This window comes from Neoarius graeffei, chromosome 18, assembly GCF_027579695.1.
Source record: "Neoarius graeffei isolate fNeoGra1 chromosome 18, fNeoGra1.pri, whole genome shotgun sequence".
NCBI classification, from domain to species: Eukaryota; Metazoa; Chordata; class Actinopteri; order Siluriformes; family Ariidae; genus Neoarius; species Neoarius graeffei.
Window position 1 is genome coordinate 15,107,184 of NC_083586.1, and position 27,380 is coordinate 15,134,563.

At 43.5% G+C, this 27,380-nt stretch overlaps 2 protein-coding genes across 3 annotated transcripts in view; one reads left to right on the forward strand and one right to left on the reverse strand.

Moving 5' to 3' along the window:
* The window catches only part of atic (5-aminoimidazole-4-carboxamide ribonucleotide formyltransferase/IMP cyclohydrolase), a 63,198-nt gene that overhangs the window by 13,051 nt on the left and 22,767 nt on the right, over positions 1–27,380 (forward strand). The window contains exons 2-5 of the mRNA XM_060898455.1: positions 2,269–2,395; positions 2,537–2,680; positions 3,106–3,194; positions 3,297–3,448. Coding sequence (XP_060754438.1) covers positions 2,269–2,395; positions 2,537–2,680; positions 3,106–3,194; positions 3,297–3,448 — 512 coding nt within the window. The remainder of the gene's footprint in view (positions 1–2,268; positions 2,396–2,536; positions 2,681–3,105; positions 3,195–3,296; positions 3,449–27,380) is intronic.
* Positions 24,624–27,253, reverse strand: LOC132866611 (uncharacterized). 2 transcript variants are annotated; one of them, XM_060899406.1, is made up of 6 exons: positions 27,169–27,253; positions 26,919–26,987; positions 26,728–26,822; positions 25,125–25,242; positions 24,966–25,036; positions 24,624–24,752 (listed from the first exon to the last, which is right to left on the reverse strand). In XM_060899406.1, the coding sequence occupies exons 3-6, from the start codon at positions 26,749–26,751 to the stop codon at positions 24,642–24,644; spliced, it is 324 nt and encodes a 107-aa protein (XP_060755389.1). In that variant the 5' UTR covers positions 26,752–26,822; positions 26,919–26,987; positions 27,169–27,253; the 3' UTR covers positions 24,624–24,641. The 2 variants fall into 2 exon arrangements, with proteins under 2 accessions (XP_060755389.1, XP_060755390.1); XM_060899407.1 differs by lacking the exon at positions 27,169–27,253 and having other exon boundaries at positions 26,919–27,112.

Genomic DNA, 27,380 nt, shown 5'->3' on the forward strand with positions numbered 1-27,380 from the left:
ACAGTTCTAAAACTGCTTTTTACAATATCTTCATTTATCTGGTATTTGACTCTATTCAGTGTGTCTTGAAATTAACTCTTGTACTATTTTACTCAGTTCAGAGCCACAACCAACTCTGTTATACAATTACTCTGTAATTTTGCTCCAACTCCAAATTTTACACTCTAAACTCAAAATCGAGTCATTTTTTTCCCTGTGTATGTACTACAGCGCACGCATATCAACTGATCTGCTCATAATAAATAGAATAAATATTTACACTTACTGGAGTTGATCTTTGGCTGGATTGAGTCGAAGTGTAAAAAAAAAAAGGCACTGCTCATCATCAGTATCACAGTTCTCAAGATTGAATTGAATCGCTGTCCTGAATCATCCGAAGCGCATAAAATCCGCATGCCATCTCGCGACAAGTTTTACCTCCAAAAACCTAAACTTTTTCTGACAGATTTTATCCTGTTTATGGTGGGCATTCTCACCACGAAAGAAAAACAAATCAAAACTGAAAGAGTGAAAATAATTATCATGCCATTACCATGTGAATAGTCTTTTATGAATGCACAAGTCAGCACTCCGACTCCAGTGTGACTGATTAAGGTGACGAGTTTTATGTTTCATCTAATGTAGGTAATTTAAAAACTATAGCGTTATTTGGCAGTAGGCACACAGGAAAGTGTAAAGAATAAAATTTTTGTCAATATGTTTATCATGCTTGTATGATAAACTCGCAAAGATATTTATCTAAATACATGACCTACTCATTCTAAACCTGCTGAGCTTTGCCGGCGAAGTTCTCAACCCCAGAGGGTTAAACATAACCATTTGTTGTGTTTTAAAGGGCCCATGGCATGGTGGTTTGTTGATGCTTTAAACGGGCTCGTGGAGGCTTCCGGATGTTATATCCGCAACCTTTCTCGAAATGAACCCTCGGTACGTAGATATAGCCTCCTGGGAGAAAGCCCCATTTCAGTGCTTTTCCCAGTGCGTCGTTTTGCTAATGAGAAGCAGGAGGCGGGGAAGGGTAGACGGTGGGGGCGTGCCATGGGGGGGGAGGGGCTGCCGTCTGCCTCCCAAGCTGGCCGAGAGCGCTCCTTGTCGGGCACGGCCAGGGGGGCGAATGCCCTGGTCCGTCCGCCCTGTCTAAAAAAAAAAAAAAGGTACAACTCGAGCCCATGGTAAAACTGGGACTTTGTCATTTTTTCCCGCCTGAGGCCCATGGTAAAACTGAGCAGTGGGACATTGTCATTTTTTTCCGCATGAGGCCCATGGTAAAACTGCACTTCCAGGAGGGGCTGCCGTCTGCCTCCCAAGCCGGTTGAGAGCGCTCCTCGTCGGGCACGGCCAGGCGGGCGAATGCCCTGGTCCGTCCGCCCTGTCTAAAAAAAAAATGGTACAACTCGAGCCCATGTACCTGGCTAACTGCAGGAAGCGGTTAGCTGCACAGCTAATGTAGCCATTGCTAGGCTAACGCACCGATTTTAAAACACGGCAAAACGACCAGTTATACACTTACTTGTTCGGTGTTTGTTGCTGATGCAGCAGGGATGCTTGGCACAGACCCAGGCTTCAGTGACAGTTGATGTGCAAAACCTGCCTTGTACTGTCCCAAGTTGTGGAAACATTCCTCAGGAAAATGCTTCTGACAAACATACACCGTCTTAGGTAGACTCGACGGCATATTATTGAAGTAAATAAAATTAAGCCACTGCGTCTTCAGGGGCTCTCCCGTCGGCAGTAAAAACAGACTCCTTTCTGTGTTGTCACATCCATGTACAGCGCACTTTCCATGTTGTGTCTTCTATGGGTTCCTCACTACAAAATGTAGTCATGTGTTCTGCGCATGCGCAGTAGGCTTCGTGCATGCGCAGTAGGCTTGGTAGGACAAACAGCAACTTTTGAGTTGGGCGGGCAATCCATACAGTGGGTGGGAATCCAGAGGGGGGGGCGTGGGGATCATCTCCCTTGCTGACGTAGGCAAGGGAAGAGTTTATCAACGCGCCGTTTTGACGCGTCATTCTCAAATGTTGGGCATAGTTTGGTTTACACGTTATGAAATTTCTAGCCACTGGGGTGACTTAAGAAGGTCAGAGGAACTCATTTTAACGTTAAAAAACCTCAGAAAGTGAAAATTTCATGCCATGGGACCTTTAATAAATTGTAATGGATGACACACTGCCATGGTAGAAGGGGAAAAGAACATTTCACGATGTGATGATGTAGGAAAATAATCAACTTTAGGGTGGTTGCATTTCTTTAATCTGTGTGTCTCAGCTCTCCTGAGTGTGTCCGATAAGACAGCGCTGCTGGACTTTGCAAAGCGGCTCGTGTCGGTCGGGTTGTCGCTGGTGGCGTCGGGTGGCACGGCTAAAGCTCTGCGAGACGCAGGACTGTTGGTGAGGTGAGTAACTGTACAGGATAGGATTTAGAGCACTTATTTTTTTGTTTTAATTAATTTTTTTTTTTAAATGGTAATGTGTATATTATATGACTGAAAACGATGAATGTAAATGACATGACCTTTGCTCCTGTACGATTTCAGAGATGTGTCTGAGCTCACCGGTTTCCCCGAGATGCTTGGTGGGCGGGTTAAAACGCTTCACCCCACTGTTCATGGAGGAATCCTGGCCAGAAACACTCCATCTGACCAGGCTGACATGGAAAAACTTGGCTTGAGTTTCGTGAGGTGAGATGAGGGTTAGCATAACTGTGCTGATCAGTCATTATTTGCTAGCTGCATACAAGTTCAGTACAAAGCTTTTTCTTGTGTGTGTTTTTTTTTTTTTTAAATATATCAGTGGTTTGGACACTAAAATTTGAGCAGTGCACCAAGATTTGGTGGGTAAAAATAATGAATTTATCCCTGCTTGCTTTATGACTTCACATCATGTGATGCCACATGACAGACAATTAGATTTTCTGCTTCCTCAGTATTAGCTCATTGTGGGTTGAGGAGAGATGGTTTAGCATTTTTAAGAATGCATACTTTTTTAAACAAGGAATTAATTTGTGAAACGTTATAAACGCTCCTCTCTGACGATCTAAAAAATTTTTCCTCTTTTATCTTTACAGACTATTACCCCATGTCCTGTGTTTTTGTTTTTTTTCCAGAGTGGTCGTGTGTAACCTTTATCCTTTTGTGAAGACTGTCGCGTCCCCGAATGTGACTGTGGCCGACGCAGTGGAGCAGATTGACATTGGTGAGCTGGACAGCCAGAGCTGCCCTTTTTTTATTTTGTTGATGCTTTCGATAGGTAGAATGAACACACAACTTATGAGATGATAAACCACTTCCTGTGCAGGTGGTGTTACTCTCCTCCGTGCTGCAGCTAAGAACCATGCCCGAGTGACGGTAGTCTGCGATCCAGCTGACTACGAGTTGGTGGCAAAGGAGATGGAGGCTTCAAGCGAGCGTGACACATCAATTGAAACACGCAAGGCTCTCGCGCTTAAGGTGAGCCGAAACCTCCGTAAACATCACTGGACAATTCAATTTGGATAAGCCCCGCCCACTTAGTGCTCAGTTTATGGGGCAACAACCTTCAGTCCTATTCTTTTAAGTTCGTTTCTTAAGACACGTATTTTTAAGTATGTTACCTCGCTTGTTGACAGTTTCGGCGAACACTTCCGCCTTCTTCAAAACAGTCACCAGATGTCGAGTGGTGACGTGCCTTATCAGCTGATGTTACTCTATGGAGGCGTGAACGTCCCGCCCAATTTGACAGGTAGTCCACGCCTCCTGCTGTCAGGTCGCTGCCCCAGGACTGCGCTCCAGGTGTGTGACAGCGCGTACGCTCCCTCATCCCGGTTCATGGTCCTCTGCGCCCGCTTACGTATCTCCACTGCCTCCAAAATCCAACGCTGGTATCTATTCTCTTCAGCGCGAATGACTCTGGCCTCTTCCCAATTCATAATATGATTTTGTCGTTTGCAGTGGTCTGAAATGGCTGATTTTAAGTTTTCTTGGCTTGCTTTTTCTTTTTCGGATCTTGTGAGTCTTTTTGTTGTTTCTTTTTCACATTCTAATTGGTGTTCTTTCCTGCGAGTGTGGAAGCATCTGCCCGTTTCACCAATATAGACTTTATTGCATGACCGGCAAGGAATTTCATATATGACATTGCATTTATTGTCCAGTTGTATTTTGTCTTTGGGGTGAACTAGCAGCTGTCGGAGGTTCTTGTATGGTTTGACCGGGGTGTTGATGTGGTATTTCCTCATGGATCGTTGGATGCGTTCTGTAACTCCTTTTATGTATGGTAACATACATAAAACATCCCATCGCACAGAAAATGTCAGTAATCAGAACACTATACGACCGAACACAGAACATCATGGAGGAGAAAGACAGACAGGAGGAAGAACAACACATCCAACAGGCATTAAAAAACTGCCAATATCCACCGTGGGCAATTCGAAAAGGAAAATCACAGACACAAAAAAAAGGAAAGAAACAGACAAGAAAAAACACAGAAAAAACAAACCGGGGCTTTGTCACATTACCATACATAAAAGGAGTTACAGAACGCATCCAACGATCCATGAGGAAATACCACATCAACACCCCGGTCAAACCATACAAGAACCTCCGACAGCTGCTAGTTCACCCCAAAGATAAAATACAACTGGACAATAAATGCAATATCATATATGAAATTCCTTGCCGGTCATGCAATAAAGTCTATATTGGTGAAACGGGCAGATGCTTCCACACTCGCAGGAAAGAACGCCAATTAGAATGTGAAAAAGAAACAACAAAAAGACTCACAAGATCCGAAAAAGAAAAAGCACACCAAGAAAACCTAAAATCAGCCATTTCAGACCACTGCAAACGACAAAATCATATTATGAATTGGGAAGAGGCCAGAGTCATTCGCGCTGAAGAGAATAGATACCAGCGTTGGATTTTGGAGGCAGTGGAGATACGTAAGCGGGCGCAGAGGACCATGAACCGGGATGAGGGAGCGTACGCGCTGTCACACACCTGGAGCGCAGTCCTGGGGCAGCGACCTGACAGCAGGAGGCGTGGACTACCTGTCAAATTGGGCGGGACGTTCACGCCTCCATAGAGTAACATCAGCTGATAAGGCACGTCACCACTCGACATCTGGTGACTGTTTTGAAGAAGGCGGAAGTGTTCGCCGAAACTGTCAACAAGCGAGGTAACATACTTAAAAATACGTGTCTTAAGAAACGAACTTAAAAGAATAGTTATAATTATCAGACATAATGAATTTTCACTACATACAACCTTCAGTCCTTCAATTCATTAGGCACCGCTCACTCAGCATGCTGGCTTCACTGGTGCCCTGTTCATGAAGCTCCATCCCCTTGGTGCTCTGTCTACTCAGCACTGTCCCCTCAGCTGTGTTTACGATGCTGTTCATTAGTCTCCACCCCGAAGATTCCTACTTCACTTTACTAAACCCCCTCAGCACTTTGTTCTAAGCTCTGCCCCTTCAGTGTTCTGTGTATTAAGTATATTTCATGAGACCCTGTCCCTTTATTGTGCTTTTATTTCTTAATTTTTACTTGGCCCTGCCCCCTCAGCAATCCTGGCATGCTATTTGGTCGCGGATCCACGAAAATTCGCGGATTTGAATAAATTTTGAACATTTTGTGAAATGCCAAAATACTCAAAAATCGGGAGAGGTGTTGACTTGCGGTAAATGTGCAAACATAATATTTGCTATTTTGCATCCGATTCCGTGTTTTACGGACTCACCTTGACTCCGATTACTCGTGTGTGAAGAGGTTCGTGATTGGAAGAAAATGTGTCAAGCGTTAGTAATGTAGCCAATCGGCGACGTGAATATATTGTAGCTCGTTCTTGCTTGTTTACAGCGTGGTAACCGCATTCCGAAGTTAGAAAGTGAATATTTTGAACAATGGCAAAAATTTTTGATCGAAAAGAAGAAAACTGAGCAAGGGAAGCTGATAGTGGGTGCAGAGTGAAATGGAATTGGGAATGATGTTCAAAACCATTAAGAGTTGTTTATAACACTTAGGCCCAATCCCAATTCTAATTTCTACCCCTACCCCTCCGCCTTCCCCTTGGCCCTTCCCCTTGAAACTGAGCTACAAGGGATAGGGCTTGAAATTCAACCCTTACGTATTGGGATAGCCCTTCAACGATCGCATACATCATCGCGTACCTCCGTCAGCGTTTACGTTAGCAAAACGCGACCAAATGCGTCATTGGCTGCGACCAGCCGCTACAGTCAGAGCCAGAACAGAAATCTCTGCTGGCAGGGTGTGATTTGTTAACTAACACCACTGAATGGGATATCTTTGGCGCTTCGTGCACCACATCCGACAGAATGAGGTGTCAGAACACTCATGTAAACAATAAAAGCGAGAATAACAGAACAAAACGTACGCAGTAAAGCAACCGAAAACAATACTCACTCCCAAAGCTTTTTAGCAGCAGCTTGGATTTCAGAAATCGCTGCTCATTCTCAGCTCGAAAGCGAATCAAGCGGCGTGTTTCCTCTGGATAACAACTTAAAACACGTAAATAATGGAGAAAATACATTTATGACAATCTTTCGCCGCGGGAACCGCCATCTTTCTGAAATCCGCATGAAATCTCGCTGAAATCCGCATGGCATTGTGGGAAGTCACTCAAACCCCTTCGTTCGGAGTCAGCTCCAGGAAAATCTCCGTTTGGAGGGGTACAGAAGCCCTCCGCCTTCCCCTACCCCTCCGCGTTAACTGGGATTGGGATACCCCTACCCCTTCACGTGAACGGGCAAAATGGAGGGGAAGGGCTAAGGGGTTGGTCCAAGGGGTGAAATGGGATTCGGCCTAAAGAAACGGACACCACTGCGGGCGAATATTACTGGAAAGTTGACGTTGCTGGTAAATGCAGGTGCGGCTTGTGTGATGCAGAGACTAACCGTGCTGATCATGGTTGCGTTGCCCTGGTCGACCATATCAAAACAAAAGGCCACGCACAGAAGCTGTATGAAAAGCGGTTGTAAAACTTGGAGCGGGTGGGTGGAGCACAGAAGTACGGCAGGCCAGAACTGAGTTTCCAAATGCTCTTTATTTGTGACACTTTTCAGTTCTCTACAACACTCCCAGACACACACGCGCACACATCAGTTGTCTGGTTGGGGAGAGAGAGCTCCCTTCCTCCTCTCTCCCTCCTTATATTGGGCGTGGTCACTGGGGAAGACACACACACACAGGTTAATTGACATCAGGTGCAGTGATTCTGCCACTTACCTTCCCCGACTCCACCCTCCGGTCACAGACCGACGCTTGACCACGCCCCCGCTGCCACAGCGGTCAAATCATCAACTGCCAAGTAATTGACGGGAGAGGAAGTCTGCCACGACCATCTGCGCCCCCGGCCTGTGGATCACCTTGAAGTTAAAGGGCTGGAGTGCCAGATACAAACGGTTGATCCGCGCGTTGACATCCTTCATGCAGTGGAGCCACTGGAGGGGCGCGTGGTCCGAACAGAGGGTGAAAGGGCGTCCCAGCAGGTAGTAGCGGAGGGGGAGGTCCCGGAGTGGCATTGGCGAGAGCAGCTGTCAGAGAGCCATCTACGTCATCACCGCTTCAGAGTGAGGAACAGGCTCCTCCTCCCTCTCTTGGGGAATCCCTCACGGATTTCCTGTTAGAACAGTCGTGGGACGAGACTCTGCGGCATACGTTTGACCAAGTGAGAGTAATCCATGGTCAAACACTCCAGCCAAACGCCCACCCCATCCTTCCCTTATTTCTCCATTATGAGAGGTAGATTATACCGAGTGATGCAGGACACTCAAACTAAGGAGACGGTCTCACAACTTTTCATTCCAAAGAGCCGCTGGGAATTGGTATTCCCAGCGGCTCACTTTAATCCCATGGCTGGACACTTGGGGCAGGGTAAGACACTAGCCCGATTCTATTGGCCAGGGATTCGCGGCGATGTCCGTAGGTGGTGTACGGCATGCCGCGAATGCCAGTTAGTAAATCCAGCGGCCATTCCAAAAGCGCCTTTGCGCCCTCTACCATTAATAGGGACCCCATTCGAAAGAATTGGGATGGATCTCGGCGGGCCATTAGATCGGTCAACACGAGGGTATCGCTTTATTTTAGTTCTGGTGGACTATGCAACGCGATACCCAGAAGCAGTGCCTCTGCGCAATATCTCCGCACGCTGTATTGCGGAAGCGCTCTTCCACGTCATCTGAGTCGGAATCCCCAAAGAGATTCTGACTGATCAAGGCACTTCGTTTATGTCACGCACACTGCGCAAACTGTATGGGTTATTGGGAATTAAGCCGATCCGCACCAGCGTTTATCACCCACAAACGGACGGTTTAGTCGAACGGTTCAACCGCACACTCAAGAATATAATTAAAAAATTCGTAAGCGAGGACACACACAATTGGGATAAATGACTGAACGCCTCCAAGTCAGAATCCTGCCTAGACGTGATGATACCAGGGAACGTGAGCTGGGTTTAGACCGTCGTGAGACAGGTTAGTTTTACCCTACTGATGATGTGTTGTTGCTATAGTATTCCTGCTCAGTACGAGAGGAACTGCAGGTTCAGACATTTGGTGCGTGTACTTGGCTGAGGAGCCACTGGTGCGAAGCTACCATCTGTCGGATTATGACTGTAAAACTTGGAGCGGGTGGGTGGAGCACAAAAGTACGGCAGGCCAGAACTGAGTTTCCAATACTCCTTTATTTGTGACACTTTTCAGTTGTCTACAACACTCCCAGACACACACGCGCACACACATCAGTTGTCTGGTTGGGGAGAGAGAGCTCCCTTCCTCCTCTCTCCCTCCTTATATCGGGCGTGGTCACTGGGGAAGACACACACACACACACACACACAGGTTAATTGACATCAGGTGCAGTGATTCTGCCACTTACCTTCCCCGACTCCACCCTCCGGTCACAGACCGACGCTTGACCACGCCCCCGCTGCCACAGCGGTCAAATCATCAACTGCCAAGTAATTTTTTCACTCATTGCCAGGAATATGCACAAAAACAAGATTTGACATGTGGCATTAGCCCTGTTTTTACTTACAGGCCTCGGAAAAGCCTGCAGCTACACAGTCTAAGGCTACGTTCACACTGCAGGCTGAAGTGACTCAAATCCGATCTTTTCGCCCATATGTGACCTGTATCCGATCTTTTATTGACAATATGAACGACACAGATCCGATTTTTTCAAATCCGACCCAGGCCGTTTGGATATGTGGTCCTAATTCCGATTCCTATCCGCTCTTTTCATATGCGACTTCAGTCTGAACCGCCAGGTCGCATTCATCCGACTTACACGTCATCAACAAGCCACAAACGTCACTATTCTGCGCTGAAGTAGGCGGCGGGTCTCTCAAAAAAAGTTACAACAACATGGCGCATAATCACGGGCGCAGATAGAGGGTGGGACTCGTCCCACCCAGATTTAAATTCACCTCGTTCGGTCCCCCTCACTTATAGGGAGGAAAAAACGTCTATGCTGTCTTTCTTTGCATAAGGCAAACCTCACGGAAAAATCAAAAGACTAATTATCATTCGGTTTATTGAGGTGCACAGCAGTGTATACATAGTTGCAACAACTCACATAAAACAAAGACTGATATTCGGTTGGTTGAGCTGCGCAGACTGCACAGGTTGTGAGCTCGAGCTTGGTTGCTATGGTAACCCACAACAAGTTTGACAGGCATATCGGGGTTGGGGTTGGTTTGCTGGCAGTTTTGTCCCCCCCAGTTCAAAAAACGTATCTGCGCCCCTGCGCATGACATCAATGCGAGGGACGCTTCGGGCTGTGAAGGTTCTGAATCTTCTCAATGGAAGGACGCAGAGGTTAGGGAGCTGATTTCCATTTGGAGGGATGCAGCTATTCAAGCTAGATTGGATGGGTCATACCGCAACCGGGCGGTTTTACTTCCGTAAACACTGGCCATGCTCACTGCGTGTGACGTCGTCGTATCCTGCAATGCGCATGTGGAACACTTTTTTAGGTCGTTTTTCGTTCATACTGAGGATCACATACAAGTCGCATATATTTGTTAATGTGAACGACCTCACAAAAAAATCGGATTTCACAAAAAAATCGGAATTGAGCATTAAGCCTTGCAGTGTGAACTGTAAGCGTCTGACACCATTTGTGGACAGGAAAGCACGTATTGAGGTAGGAAACCACTTTTTGCTGAAGTTTTTGGCACTTTCCTCTTAACTGTCAAACAATGCAAAGAATATAATATATCCTAATTATAGAGAAATGTTTCAAATTTAGAATGAAATGCTACTGATTTTGACATTTTAGATCTAGTTTTGAGTTACTTACAATTGCAAAATTATGAAAATGAAAATACCTCACTAAAGTAATTTTATGCAGATAAAACGTATTAAATATTTAGATCTGCTGCAGGCTAAGTTTAACTAATAAAATGTAGTTTAGTGTACATGTGAGTCTTCGTAATGCACAATAGAACAGTTAGTGAATCTAACAGACTATAGGCCTGTATGCTTTTGCATGAAACTGTTAATGTTGTAGTTTAATGCTTCTTGAATTTAAATATTGCACTTCACATGGCAGGCGGCACGGTGGTGTAGTGGTTAGCGCTGTCGCCTCACAGCAAGAAGGTCCGGGTTCGAGCCCCGTGGCCGGCGAGGGCCTTTCTGTGCGGAGTTTGCATGTTCTCCCCGTGTCCGCGTGGGTTTCCTCCGGGTGCTCCGGTTTCCCCCACAGTCTAAAGACATGCAGGTTAGGTTAACTGGTGACTCTAAATTGAGCGTAGGTGTGAGTGTGAATGGTTGTCTGTGTCTATGTGTCAGCCCTGTGATGACCTGGCGACTTGTCCAGGGTGTACCCCGCCTTTCACCCGTAGTCAGCTGGGATAGGATCCAGCTTGCCTGCGACCCTGTAGAACAGGATAAAGCGGCTAGAGATAATGAGATGAGATGAGACTTCACATGGCAAGAAGTAGTGCAACTTACAAGCTGATTCATGGACTGGGGAAAACTTTGAAAGACTGTTCCACCCAAGAAAAAGAAAAAGCATGCTGCCAACTTATGATGTGTAATTTTTCAGCAATATAATATAATAAAGTTATGAGCTATGAAATAATGTACATTGTGCTTTTTGTATTCACTAATTTTCAAAAATACCGTATTTTCCGGACTATACGTCGCTCCGGAGTTTAAGTCGCATCAGCCAAAAAATACATTATGAAGACGAAAAAAACATATATACGTCGCACCGGACTATAAGTCGCACTTTTTTGAAGGGTTATTCTATCCATAGAATCTGTGATTGTATCTGATAAGCGGCGTGTGGTTACTGCGCGACTGCATTGTTTATTTAATAACCGAACAGCTGAGCAGTGATAACGCGCCCTTTGCCCTGTAAGTAGCCTAGTCTGATTATTTTAAATATCTACTACTATCTTTAATACTATCACTATCGTTATTACTAATAGCCTATATTATTATTATTATAACTAATATTAGTAGCCTATTACTGATGCATTAATCAGTTTGCTTTTAGAATATTTTTACCGGTAGGGCTTATTATCGTCCCATGGCTCTTTCATCTGTGTTATTAAAGCTGTAGTCATCATCGAGGAGTGTCATTCTTCATTTTTGTCGAATTTTATTTCATTAAATCAGAGGTCAAGTAGGCTATAGGTATATCATCTCCAAAGACAACCGTCTAGTGAAAAAAAAACAACAACCGCTTTTAAATCCCCTACTTAAATCCTTAAAATGAGTCATTTAACTCATGTCTTGTGTGATCTGATCTCCAATGGTGAAATAAACCGGTTGTGATATGAGTAGTCTGTTATTTTAGAAGATAAATTTAATATATAATTTAATATATAGCCTAATAAAAATAATATTTTATAACATATCACGACATATTACTGTCTGTAACTGTTCGTCACTAAAGCGTTTTCTAAGATCATAATGTCTGATATTATTTTTTTTTTTTTTACACACACAATAAGCGCGTGTGCGTAAAGTTATAGTAAACCACCCCCCGCCTTTTTTTTTTTTTTTTGAGTCGCCGGACCCACCCACCTCCTGCGTTCCGGGACCTCCCACTTCACAAATTAAGCACTGCCTAAAATCACTACATAACTTATTTAAATAACTATAGCCCTATCATTAATAATAAAACACAGGTCAATCAAGCTGGTGATTTCACTCCAAATCAGCAAATCCATTGAATTCCTCATCCTCGGTGTCGCTTCTGAACAACTCTGCCAACTCCAGCGGCAGACGAAGCGCCGTTTCCTCTTCTTCTGCGTGGCTGTCGTCAGACTCGGCATCAGCTCCAGTTATTCCGCGGTGAAGAAAAAAAAAAAAAAACATATATACGTCGCACCGGAGTATAAGTCGCATGGCTAGCCGAACCATGAAAAAAAGTGCGACTTATAGTCCGAAAAATACGGTACTATCCTGTTTCCCCCGCCTTTCGCCCGTAGTCAGCTGGGATAGGCTCCAGCTTGCCTGCGACCCTGTAGAAGGATAAAGCGGCTAGAGATAATGAGATGAGATGAGACTATCCTGTTTCAGTAATATTTACTGAAAATAAACTTATTAAAAATGGTAATAATGTTTGATAAGTTTTAGTAGCCCTGCACTAGACAGAGGAGTGGAGCCAGTCAGGTGAAATACCCCTGAGTGGTCATGAGATTTCTTGAAAGTGTGAAAAATTATGTTCATGTAATTTGAAAGTTTGCATGCATTTTATTCTAAAAGTTTCTCAAATTTTAAAATATGTGCTATGAATTCTGTGAAAAGGTCCTGGCAGACGCAGGGCGTTGTCCCTGCACCCCAGTGGGGGCATAGCCTGCCCCCACACCCCCTGGCTTTGACATTCACTTTTTTTTAGATATCCCCAGCAGGACTTTGAACCGGTTCAAGGAACGAAAACTGGGAACTTTTTCTATTTCACATGGAACAGAAACGAAACCAGAAACTTTATTTTTTATGTTCCGGAACAGAAACGCTTATTAAAAATAATGGTAACCGGTTAATACCGGTTTTTATTTCGTTCCTCAAAGTTTCCGTAGCCTACAAATAAAAAAGCCATTCTTCTCCTGCGCAAGTTTCTATGACCTGCTGGGGTTCACTTCCTGTGTGAGGTTCGCTGATTGAATGGAGAGAGCGGGAAGGTGGACTACTATCACGTCTCCACATGATAAGTGAGTAAGTGCATTACTGAGTGTCTGAGCAAAGAAGAGCCTGAACGATGCAACCTCCCTATTGGCTGTTTGTAAAAATGTATCAATTGTTGCCCTTCCCACGGGAATCATCGCGGGCTCGAGAGACGAGACCTGACGAGTTAGTTCGTTGGTAGCAGAACAAAATGTCTGGACACAAATCGGGTTTTCAGAAAAGGAAAGAAAATAAACAGAGGGTTGAAAATACAAAAAAGGAGGCAGAAAATGCAAAATGAGTTTTAAGGTAGGACAAATGGTTACTTTTTAAGGCAGCCCGCCGTGGCTGCCTGCAGGCTTATTTATTATAGCCCATTTAGTTAAAATAGTTGATATAAAATGTTTATAGTTATGTGATGGTTGTCCTGATTTAGACTGTTTTTTTTTGGGGGGGGGTGTTGCGTGATGTTGCACCCGGGTCCAGATTAGGGCAGAACCGGCCCTGGCTACATTTCAGGTGTAGTTTGTTTTATGTATGTATGTACTTGCATAGATGTGTACTTGGTCTTCCAATATGGCGCCTAACAAAATCTCGCGGCGCGGTGACGTCATGCGGTAGCCCTCTATAGGGCCTGACTAGCCTTTGGTAACACACTAAATGAATTATCTTTAATTTTTGGCACTTTTTGTGTTTGTGTAGATGGGAAGACATACTGAGAATCCAAATCGCCAACATTTGAAATAATAATTGTTTTGAATTATTTCTTGTCTTATTTAATGAAGGTTGTAATAGAATTAGCCTACATTTGCCTTAAGCTGGATGAGACAGAGACACAATTTTATAGCCATTTGTTAAACAGCTGACAGGGAACGTAATTAACCATTCTGGGAACGAAATTATTTTGTTCTAACCGGTTCGGGAACGTCTATTTAATGGTGGAACCCAAAACCGGAAACGTTAAAATTCCGTTTCTGTTCGGAACGAACCAATAGGGAAAAAAATTCTGGTTCAAAGCCCTGATCCCCAGTGGCATGCCTGGCATTCTCATCATTAACTAATGCCGCTTTTCCACTACAAACGCGGCTGAGCCGTGCCGTGCCGAGTCGAGCTGAGTCGAGCTGAGCGGGGCTGTTGGAGTTGCATTTCGACTACAACCGCACTGAACCGTGCTGGCTGGAAGTGGGTGGACACATTGGGTGGAGTTAGCGAAAGTGGGTGGACGTCATATGATGTCGTTAAGCAGCGCAAACAGTGACATCAGTGACAGTGGCGGAACAAGTCAGAGCCGGGCCGGGGGCGGGGCAAATGACCGGGCCCTTTATTAAAGCTTATCATAACATCATTTTAGGCTACAAAATGTCCGCAACTGCGGTGTTTACCAATTTCAACACTACCGGGTGCAACTATATTATTTAGTACATCAAGTCCTTCAAACGAACATGCAACTCAGAAACAAAAAACATTAGGCGACATACTGTACATGGCTCATAATAAAACATCAATAGCCTATACTGCGCACATTATTTGAAGGGCATACGAATGAGCGCTCAGAGGTTGCAACGGTGACAGGAAGAGTCAGAAATAAAAGGAGGGCGGTGCAAACCTCACTGAATGCACTGTGTTTACCAATTTCAACACTACGGGGTGCAACTATGTTATTTTGTACATTAAGTCCTTCAAACGAACATGTAACTCAAACAAAAAAACATTCGGCGACATACTGTACATGGCTCATAATAAAACATCAATAGCCTACTGCGCGCATTATTTGAAGGGCATACGACGAGCCTTGCGCTCCGCGAACTCGTCCACGATGCTCTGTATGTCACTGATTCAGTGAGCTTTTAAGCGGTAGTCTCACGACCCGGATAGTAAACAATAAACATGGAGGACATGGAGTCGTTAGTGTTGCTGGTCTTGGTGCTGTGGCTTGTTGTCACCGACAACGCGGACAGATACTGGCAAGAGCGTATAGATGAGGCGAGGCGCATAAGGCTTCAGAAATTCTCGTAATTCGTAATTCTTCTTCTTCCGGGTTTGCGGTGTTTACAGATCCCAGCGCGCTCGCGGGGCGTGTGTGGGCATGTGAGGACACTCCTCCTCACCAATCAGTGCACAGGGGAGTGTCTGCTCACGCCCCCAGCCTCACTCGGCACGGTTTGGCTTGCTTCAGCCCCACTCCAAAACGGTGCGAGTTTTAGGGGCTAAGCAGGGCTGAAGCGAGCTGAGTCGTGCTGGTTTTTGGTAGTCGAAACGCGAGCCGTGTCAGGCTGAAGTGAGCTGAAAAAGGGTAGTGGAAAAGGGCCATAATTGAGCTTAAAGCGTATACGCAGAGCCACGGCCTCACTTTCGTTTATAAATGCCTTGAGACCTCAAGAATGGCACAGGAATAGTTTTAAGCACTAACAATAAATCTAATATAGTAATTTTTACGATTAAAGTGATTTATATAGGTAGCGGTCTGAGTGAATGACCTTTAACGTCCGTAACGTCACAACAGGAAGTCTATCGGTCTCATCGCCATTTCCGCTATACTAAAACACAGAGCTGACTGCAACTGCGATCCTCCAGTTTGAGCTAATTTATCGCCATGCCATGTAGATGTGTTTTTGGCCGGTGCAGCAACACGACAGAAGGTGGATTCATGTTGCATTCATGGCCCAAGAATGTTCAAACTGCAAAGATTTGGATGCGTTGTGCGAGAAGTTCACAGGCACATTGGGCGCCTACGAAGTGGTCTCTCCTCTGCTCTGCACATTTTACTGAAGACTCGTATGAGACCTCTGATCTGTTGAGGAGTGTTGGCTATAAGCCCATATTGAAAGAGGGTGCAGCACCAACAATTAAAGAAAAATAAAACAACAAAAGGAAATTTATTTATTTAATTTTTTTAAAGTGAGTTCAGTTGCACCAGTCCTCCTGGAGTGTGAGCCGAGGGTTGTTGCTAAAACCCGGGATGGAACAGGACGGGACATATCGCTCGGGAAATGACCTCTCCGCGGTTGTTGCTAAAACCGGTGACATCCCGTTCCGTCCCGGGTTTTAGTAATTGCCTGAGCCTAGCAGTAATGGCGGAATACACAGTATGGAGAGAAAGCGGATCAGCCGTCTTATTTCTAAACTGGATGCTGCTGCCATCTCTCCCTTACGTGGAAGAAGCGAATGAACAAAGAACTGAACGAACAACTGAAAGTCAGATTGTTTCAAAACAATCAGCCACAAGATCGGCCTTCAAGAAGCGAGAACACAGACGGGTAAGCTCCGACTCTCATTTGGATAAAAAAAACTTGTGGTTTACCTGCATTTAGATTAATACATGTAACTTGTATTGCGTGTATAAGTTACCGGTATAAGATTATTTAATTTGCTTCAGAATGTGATTGTCTCAGTTCATCTGATTATTTAATTAGCCTTTTACATTTTATCAGTGAAAATGCATGCATGTACCGGTATATGTATGTTGCATAAGTTATAACACCTATCCTATTTTAATGAGAGTCAACCCACAGTCAGTGAAGTCAAATCAGTCTTAGTTGAGCGAGTCAGTAACGGTATTTCTTACTTTCACCATAAATTTGTATTTATATGACTTTGGTCTATAGCTGTAAAAGGCCTCGGCCTTAAAACCGGTTACCGCAGTGACGTCACGCACTCAGGGATGGCTGGCTCGGCGGGGCAGCTCGAATACGCCAACTTTGCGGTCGATTTTAACTCTCAAAAAATATATATACACACACATAATATTAGTGTGGGGTGGCACGGTGGTGTAGTGGTTAGCGCTGTTGCCTCACAGCAAGAAGGTCCGGGTTCGAGCCCCGGGGCCGGCAAGGGCCTTTCTGTGTGGAGTTTGCATGTTCTCCCCGTGTCCGCGTGGGTTTCCTCCGGGTGCTCCGGTTTCCCCCACAGTCCAAAGACATGCAGGTTAGGTTAACTGGTGACTCTAAATTGAGCGTAGGTGTGAATGTGAGTATGAATGGTTGTCTGTGTCTATGTGTCAGCCCTGTGATGACCTGGCGACTTGTCCAGGGTGTACCCCGCCTTTTGCCCGTAGTCAGCTGGGATAGGCTCCAGCTTGCCTGCGATCCTGTAGAACAGGATAAAGCGGCTACAGATAATGAGATGAGATATTAGAGTGTGTGTGTGTGTGTGTGTGTGTGTATTCCCATTTATGCAGCATACAAGAGTCAAGGATGGAGATACTATCCACTCAGAAATTTATTTAAAAATAAAGGTTCTGCATATCTGCTTTAAATCAAGTAAGCAAGCGCTAATTAAAAGAAAAGACGCCAGTGATTTGCAACTGCCATGTTTTCCAACCCTTCATTAAAGTCGACCATCAAAACTTTCAACAAAATTGTTTTCTCCAAGAAGGATTACAAACTCTTTTAAGGAGCCGACAGACGGTGCCTGCTGAGGACTCTTCTGGTGTAATGTAGAGCACATGGCAGCATTTTAGTGCCGTTTGCAACACTGGATATTTGATGTGTACAAACCTCTTGTTCTGCAGGTGCATCCAACACCCGCAGTCGACTCTGTATGGTTATTGTGCAACATGCAGTTCTGTCACGCGCACTTCGTAAGCAGCACATGCTAAAATCTGCCTATTGAGAAAATCAGTCACTTCTTATCTTAAGAAGCATTGATTTGTTCGAGTTGGCGAATTCTTCTCCACTTCATTTAGTTTACAGTAAATAGCACTTCATAACAAAACAGATTTTCAAGTCCCAAAGTCCACTATAAGGAACTGAGTGAGTTTTTTCCTTGGTTTTAATCAACTGATTTCTTGCTAAGTGGGGATTGGGGTTTTATTGCTAATTGGTGTAGTGTGTTTGTCTTTAATTAAATAAATATATCTAAAGTATTTTTCCCCCCAAAATGTTTTTTTTTTTTTTTTTGTATTTTTCTTTTTCTGACTCTCGCCTATGGTCATGAGCTTTGGGTAATGACCGAAAGAACAAGATCGCGGATACAAGCAGCCGAAATGAGTTTCCTTCACAGGGTGGCTGGGCGCTCCCTTATGGCCCTTTTCCACTACCCTTTTTCAGCTCACTTCAGCTCGCTTCAGCTCACTTCAGCCCGACACGGCTCGCGTTTCGACTACCAAAAACCAGCACGACTCGGCTCGTTTCAGCCCTGCTTAGCCCCTAAAACTCACACCGTTTTGGAGTGGGGCTGAAGCGAGCCAAGCCGTGCCGAGTGAGGCTGGGGGCGTGAGCAGACACTCCCCTGTGCACTGATTGGTGAGGAGGCGTGTCCTCACATGCCCACACACGCCCCGCGAGCGCGCTGGGATCTGTAAACACCGCAAACCCGGAAGGAAAAGAATTACGAGAATTTCTGAAGCCTTATGCGCCTCCCCTCATCTATACGCTCTTGCCAGTATCTGTCCGCGTTGTCGGTGACAACAAGCCACAGCACCAAGACCAGCAACACTAATGACTTCATGTCCTCCATGTTTATTGTTTACTATCCGGGTCGTGAGACTACCGCTTAGAAGCTCACTGATGTCACTGTTTGCGCTGCTTAACGACATCACCTGACGTCCACCCACTTTCGCTAACTCCACCCAATGTGTCCACCCACTTCCAGCCAGCACGGTTCAGCGCGGTTGTAGTCGAAATGCAACTCCAACAGCCCCGCTCAGCCCGACTCAGCATGGCACGGCTCAGCCCGACTCAGCCGCGTTTGTAGTGGAAAAGCGGCATTAGAGATTGTGCTTCTCACCCTGTCACTCAGGAGGAGCTCGGAGTAGAGCCGCTGCTCCTCCACATCGTGAGGAATCAGCTGAGGTGGCTCGGGCATCTTTTGCGGATGCCTCCTGGACGCCTCCCTGGGGAGGTGTTCCAGGCATGTCCCCCCGGAAAGAGGCCCCGGGGAAGACCCAGGACACGCTGGAGGGACTATGTCTCTCGGCTGGCCTGGGAACGCCTCAGTGTTCTTCCCGAGGAGCTGGCCGAGGTGTCTGGGGAAAGGGAAGTTTGGGCTTCCATGCTTGGACTGCTGCCTCCACGACCCGGTCCCGGATAAGCGGAAGAAGACGAGACGAGATTTTTCTTTTTATACCCCACTGGCCGAAAGACCTGAAAGGGGATTATGTCCTGGCGATTTCTGTCCAGCTGTCCTGGGAAGGGTGTTCACCTTCTGAAATCAGTTCCTCTGGCAATTTTTGGAGGAGTTTCATGAAACTTGGCAGGATTCTTTGTTATATTTTGTTAATACGCATATTGTAATTTCGTTCAACTGGGTCACATTTTACCAGAGTTACAGCCCTTGATTACCAAAATTACACTTTGACAAGTTTGAGAGTGTGTTTTCCTTCTGAAATCAACTCCCAGTGGTCAAAATACTTTTTTCCAGTGTTCTGCAATATTGCAGAATGTCAAAATTTTGTTCTGCAATTTGGAAATATTTTCTGCAAATACACAAGCCTCCATACTACACCCTTCTCAACCTAATAATGCCTGTATTTACATCATATTTAGCTTTACAACTCATAGCATTACTGTAATTCTTTATTCTCTCACTCTATTTTTAATTTCAGTCTTCACAGATCCTTCTCTGCAGCAAAGTTATTCCATGATACCTCCACAGGTCTTTCATCCCCCTCGCCCTGACACTATGGGCTACTACAACCTGAAGTATACCAACTAATTCATAAATGTACTAGTTATCACACCCACACATTATCCTTCCACACAACATACTAATAAAGGTATCGCCACAATAAAAAATAGAACACAACTGTTCTTCAGGAAACAAAACATTCATTTTCATGTTACACGTCATGTTACATTTTGTCAAGATTAAGTTTCTAGCTTGAACAATAGATTGTTACCCAAAATGTTCTTCATTCACAGTGTTTGCATCTGCAACCTGTAGTTTTAAACTGAAAGCAAGGTTTCAATTCTACACTGTTACATCTTACGATGATGCAAAGAATTGATGCCATTAAGGAATAAAACCCAACTGGCAAATGGAAAGACGTTTGGGTTCATGGTGTTTGCCTGGCTTCTAAAGTGCAAGGTCATGAACTGAACTGAGAACTACTGCAGGGGCTTCACTGCTCTAAACTAACAACAGAGAACTGGGTACAAACTAATCATGGCAGAACTGAGAGCTGCAGAACTGAACCTATGAGCTTTGTCTTACGGGGCAACTGTTTTACTTTGTGCTAGTCTGCACCGCAGGCAAGACAGCACTAGTTAAAAAAAAAAAAAAGAACCATGTACACAAACGTATTAGTGTAGCTTGGTATGAGAAAACAAAATATTCAAAAGTATCTATGAATAAAGGTAAAATACTGTTGCTGTCTTCAAAAGGGATATAATATCAGTATAATTTTGCATGATTCAACAATACAATATATACAAACCTATACAATTTACCAATATATATGTATGCAAGATAGGAACTAGTCAGCAGCGACCGTCTTCGTTTTTGTCCCCCTCGCGGACGCGTGATCTGTCGCTGTTGTTGTTGGAGTCACGCTGGCTGCCGGTTTTGCCGAGATACGACAAACTCGTCCTTGTTTTCTTGGCGTTTTTGTCGGACTCTTGCCCCAAAGAAACGGTCCTCTTCTTGGGAGCCATGTTTGTTGTGCCGCATTGAATTCTGGGAAATGCATGGCGGAAACTGCCGAGGTAGTTGTCGGGTCCTCCCGGCGGGTATTAAAAGTGATGAAATCTTGCATCGGAAAATGGCAACTGCCCTTATTTGGTTGTCGTTGCCTTTCGTCTGTATTACGTAAATATTGCTCAACTTTGACCTGGAAAACACCGTCAGGTTTGCACGGCACAGGTTTCAGTTTATTTACAGCGCTGCTAGTTTGCTAAATTGAGAACCATTGAATCCCGAGCCTGACTTTTTTTTTTTCATTCTGCAAAATTGCAGGTTGTTTAATTTTTCTTCTCCAATCTTGAAAATCATTCTACAAAATGCAGACTGCAGACGGGTATTTCGAACACTGACTCCTCTCACAATTTTTGGAGGAATTTCACCAAACCTGGTAAAAAGTATTGTTATATGTCGGTAATACGCATATTGTTATTTTGTTCAGTTCAGTTGCATTTTACCAGAGTTGTGGCCCTTGATTAACAACCTTGTACTTTCACAATTTCATGAAGGTGTGCTTGCCTTCTGACTAGGGCTGTAACCAGGGCCGTAACCAGGATTTTTCAAATACCGAGGTCAAACATTGCGATACATCTTATTTGCCAAAAAAAAGTCCTAATATGGTGACTTTTCATACATTTTGGAAACGAGTCAAAATCACAAGCCCAACAAGATGAACATGTAGGTGAACATGTTTATTTTAACAATTTCAAAACTGCACGATCACAACAATATGCAGCATCCTCAGATGGAGAGTACCGTAGCCAGGGGTGTCTCCCCCCCCCCCCCCCCACTCAGCACTATATCTCAGAAGCCTTTTCCCAAATTGACGCTGGGGGTATTTATACTGGTCCCTACTCCATCTACCCTGAAGAATGTTCTTTTTCTCCTCATCTGTGTAGGAACTTTTGTTTTTATAGCTTGCCGGATCATGGATGGACAAACTTGTACTTGGAGTTTCTTGATCTTCACGTGTTATTTCCCTATCTTTATCTCCTGATTCTGTTATATCTTCCTCTCATGACTCAGTTCTTCCCTTTTCTTCCTCTACTGGCTCTGCTCTTCCCTTCTCTTCTTCTCCTGGCTCTCTCTCTTCAACTCGCTGATCCTCACCCTCAGTGTCCTCTATTTGATTTTAAAACATTTATTATTATTATTATTATTATTATTATTATTATTATTATCATCATTATTACTACTATTATTATTGGTGATCGGAGGAGGAGCTGTGAACGCGGCTGGGCTCTTCATGATTGACAGAAAGCAGTCAGAGGTGGTGCATCATGTTGTAAATAAAATGTGAACATAAGTTTGCTACCCGTTTTCATTTCCGTTCGAAAATACAACCAATGATCAAAACAATAGTGTCTTGTGTTCACGTTAGCCTATAGTCTGGTAAGTTAGCAAAATAGCTCAAGTCTCGTCAGCACCCCATAACTTCATAAACAACAGGTCACGACTGTCCAGCCTTTTCTGATCTGAAACGCATCAAATCGAGAGAGAGAATAAAAGAGTTTGTGCCGCCTGGAAAATGAAAATCCTATCTATAAGTGGCTTCGACTGTTGTTGCTTGAAATGCTAATTAAAATTGCACTGTTAATGATCATAAGCATTCCGGACTGGCAAAATTAACTCCCCTTCTTCCCTCTTTCTTTTTCTCTCACTTGTTGACTTTCCAGAGCTGAGTTTGGTTTGTTTTAGTGTAGTAGACTTCATCTTATGTCAATTTTCAGATTCCACGACTAATTGACAAACTGCCTGGCTGCGGAGTCGGACCTTGATGAGAACACTTCTCAGCTCTTGTGTATCCCGCGGTGCTGAGCTGACTATCGCGAGGCTGCCGAGTATGAAATGTTTCCAATGTCGGATATTTCAGCTTCGTTTAAAAATGATTATGTGGACTTTATTTTTAGACAAACAAATGAGAACAGGGGGATGCAAGCTGAATTTAGAATTTTCCACCGATCAAAGTCAGAACGATTTTCATCATATATTAATTTCACATTTCTGAGTGAAAAAAAAAAATACCGTGGGAAAAAAATGCCGAGGACATGACCTCGGTGTCCTCAATGGTAGTTACGACCCTGGCTGTAACGATACACCCAACTCACGATTCGATTCGTATCGCGATTTTTGACCCACGATTTGATACGCCCACGATTTTTTTTAAAATGTTTTTTTAAAGTAGTAAATTTGACTTAACATTTACTTACTTACATTAACTATTTAATAACAAATAATTCAGACCACTGCAGAGAATGAGTAATATGTATGCAAAAATGAACAAATGTATATCCAAAGACTGCTTTATTTCTCAAAATAATACTGTTGAGCCGGAAGCTCTGGTTTTTTTCGGTTCTGAAAAAGTCATTTTTCCAAATCGTGTAAATCCGTTAAGATTTTTTTGGGGGGGGGGGGTATAGGGGTGGCTCTCTCACTGTCTCACTCTCATAGGGCCAAGGATTTTCTGTGATCGCGGAAAACAGATGGAAATTACGGAGTTTTTATGGTGAAACATTGCTCGCGTGTCAAAATGTAACTGCCGCAGAAGGCTTCCGCCCAAGCAGACATGCCTTCAGTGTTGCCAGATATTGCTAACGTTTTCCACCCCAAAATATGTTCAAAACCAGCCAAAAAGCACCTAAACCTGCCCAATCTGGCAACACTGCATGCCTTTCCGGTCAAGTGATTGTGATTGGCTTGTGGCACACCTAGCCAGCCAATGAGCTGCTTGTTAACAGATTCGCTCCCCGCGTCGCAACCAGAATGGCGACCGCTTAAAAGAAACGAATGCTCTGCCAGTGGCGAGTGTGGACGTTGCGTGACTCGCAGAAGATTGTCGCAGGTCGGCGAAAAAACGACTTACTAATAGATATAAAAAAATAAAAGTAATTTAAGTAAGTTTAAAATGTAATTTAAATAAAAAGTATTCATAAATTGAAGTTTGGAAGCGCCTCTGTTTTTGGGCTGAGGAGAAGTTTGAAAGGGTGTACCGCGATTCTAGCATGGTGAAGTTAGTTTCAGGTTGGATATTCGTTGGATATTCAGATATCAGTGAATTCGTTGGATATTCAGATATCAGTGAAATACCATTGTTTTTCAATAGGGAAACACTTTTTTTTTTTTTCAATAGCTTTGACATAAAGTGACCTTGGGACCCCAAACTTTACAGCATGCATCACCTATACAGGCGCAATAGGACACACCCCAAATTATTGGATTTTAGTTCCTCTTCAATGTATATCTCCATCAATTTAAAATACCATTGTTTTTCAATGGGGAAACACTTTTTTTTTTCAATAGCTTTGACATAAAGTGACCTTGGAAACCCAAACCTTGCAGCATGCTTCAGCTACATAGGCTCAATGAGGCACACCCCACATTTTGGATTGTAGTTCCTCTTCAATGTATATCTTCACCAATTTAAAATACCACTGTGTTTCAATGGGGAAACCCATTTTTTCAATAGCTTTGACATATAGTGACCTTGGAAACCCGAACCTTGCAGCATGCTTCAGCTACATGGTCCTAATAAGGCACACTGCAAATTATTGGAATTTAGTTCCTCTTCAACATATATCTTCATCGAATTAAAATGCCATTGTTTTTCTATGGGAAAACCCTTTTTTTCAATAGGTTTGACATAAAGTAATCCTGGGACCCCAAAACTAGCAGCATGCTTCAGCTACATAGGACCAATAAAGCACACCCCAAATTATTAGAACTTTATTTTCCTTCAATGTATATACACATTAATTTAAAATACCACTGCTTTTCACAGGGGAACCCAAAATTTTAAATATACATTCACATGATCTTTCACATGACCCAATTTGTCAATATGTTTCACACAAAGTGACAAACGTTGCAACATGTTTAAACCACATGGTACCACTAAAGCACAACACACATTTATTCACACAAAACACAAAGCCATTTTTGTTTTTTTAAGCTGTCCAATGTTGCCTTCACCATGTTGAGACAAAGAGCATGAAACCAACGGTCACATGCGTCGCACTGGATCTGTTGAATGAAACAAATCCATCACTGCACATTCAGTTGTGGACATAATTTTGCCCTTTGAGAAAGGCACTTTACCTTACTCTACATTGCATATTGCATATGGTACTGTAAGTATGTAGATTGTATTGATAAAAGGCAGCTAAATGCATAATTGATTGTTTCTACAGACATCATATAATCATGTCATTCCACATTTAATTTGGCTCTACTCACCCAGTCTGTGTAAGAAGCCGCGTTCCCAGGGGCCTTGTCCGTTCCACACATGCCGCATTCATTTTCAAAGACTGCAAAGTGCATTTGTGCAGTACATTAAATCAGAGGATATGTGTTGAGCATTTAATTTACTGAGATACTCTTGGTACTCTAGTGTACCTGACGCTTTGAGGACTTGGAGAGCCATAAATCTTCTCTCTTCTGCCATGGCTCTCTTTGTTGTGTCGAATTGTATTGTCGGAACGTCTGGGAAAGCTTCCATCACTGCTATGGCCATCTAAATGAACACATTAAAAATGTCTTCGCAATTGATCACTAAAACATTGTGCATGCAGGGTGCAATAGTATATAAAATGAACAGTAGATATTTATCTTTGGGACAAAGAAACGTTTGAGACAAATGGAAGATTGTGAATTAAAGGAAAGTAGTCTACTACCATTTCAAAAATGTTCAATCCAATAACAAGATGGAGAATTGTGTATAGAAAGCATGTCAGTGGTTAAAACGGTCAGCGGTTGTCAGCGGTTAAAAAAAACAGGCTGTAAAAGTTGAATAATTTTAAACACAAGGAAAAATATTTCTAAATGAATTATATTGACTGCCAACATGAACGTACTGTACAGATAAAAGGACAACACAGAGGGGCTGCTTCACTCAGAAGTAAAGATGTGGGGGGATTAATTACTTATGTATTACATAAGAAGTGGCCAAAGTTCATACAGGAAACTCTGTGTTGCCGTAATTAGGCTGATGTCATGATGCCATTTTGAATTCAATTCTGAGAGTTTCCTGTTTGAAATAATGAGTGACCAAGATTTGTTCCAACTTTTTCTGTTTTGGGGTTGTATTTCCACTTACTTTTATAACAATGACACCACAACTGCACCCATCCTGCTGAACTGGGTGAGCCATGACAGCACCTTTCCAAGGGATGTCCACCCAGTTGGTATTGCCGTGGCAGGCTCTCCTCATTTTTAAGTATTCGCTAAAGACATATGTGATTTAGTAAGTTCTTTAGACGATACAATACGAATTAAACAATAGCAACTATGTTTAGGAATGAACATGCTGTGCTCCCCCTATCCTCTCAGCTCATGTGCTCCTAAACACTGTCCATGCACTCCCATCTTTACATAGTACATGAGCTCCCACCCCAACACTGAGTACCCTCTCACACCTCAGACACATAAAGTAGACCCCAATTACCTCATTCCCCTTCACATCACATGCAAAACAAAGAAGTGTCAAAAAGGAAGTAAAAGTAGTTTGGAAAGTAAAACCCCTGCCACGTTTTACTTCCAACACAGGTGACTTCCCTGAGTGGCTGATCTACCTGTCCACCTATCCACCTGCTGGTTGGATCAGAGTTGTGGCAGGGTTTTAATTTGGTCTTTTTTACTTTTACTTGTCTGAAACCTCTGCATACATATGCATATTTGCTGCCCATATTCCCTTCCTGCCACACACACAGTCCATGTTGCCCAACAGAGTAGTGTATGTTCTTCCATATACTCCCATATTCTCCACACACAGCCTATGCACTGCCCAACCACACCATTTTGCACTTTATGCATTATTAAAGCACTTTATGGTACTTGTGTATGCATGTAACAAACAAAATCCTTGTCACTTTGTCATTATCATTTTATCTTTTTCTATTTTCTTAAATATTGCTTGTGGGGGAATTGCTGTTATTTGATCTAAATGTGATTGATTACAAAGCATCTAAATAATTACAAAAATAACAAAAATAAACCTTACCGTATTCTCTGGGCAGCAACACATGAGTCCTTGTGTTCATTGGATGCTGGTGATGGGTCGCACACAAAAACTCTGGCAGAATTTGCATGTATGTACTGTGAAATAACAGAGGGTATTATGCAACTAATATTTACAGCTATTTCTCAATATGGTAAACATGTAAATGATTGCTGATGACTAGTGCCACAAACCAGTGCGTTCCAGTGGTTATTTCTGACGTGGATGAATGATATAATGGCTTCATAGTTGTCAAAGTTTACCTATAACATTGAAACATCAATGTTTAATGACAGATGAAAGTGTAACTGGGGTTATTCGTCAAGACTGTGTGGTGTGTCCTGTTTACCATATTTGATAGAGATATTCATGTAGAAATACCTGGTAATTATTGAACTATTCCCATAACACAACATGCCATCAGAGGCAGACACTGAGCATTACCTTCGGTAAACTTTGGCGGCGTACAGACGCCCTGTCCCCAGTCAGAATTACTCCAGCAGTGTAGTGGTCCATTAGATAAATTCTGTCAGCTACATTCAATGCGAAAGCATTGATGTGCATCAGTGCCTGAATAATCTGGCAACATAAGAAAATGTTTCACTAATAAAGTATTCTCACACACCTTGGTCATATGAAAACAAACCACATTTCGT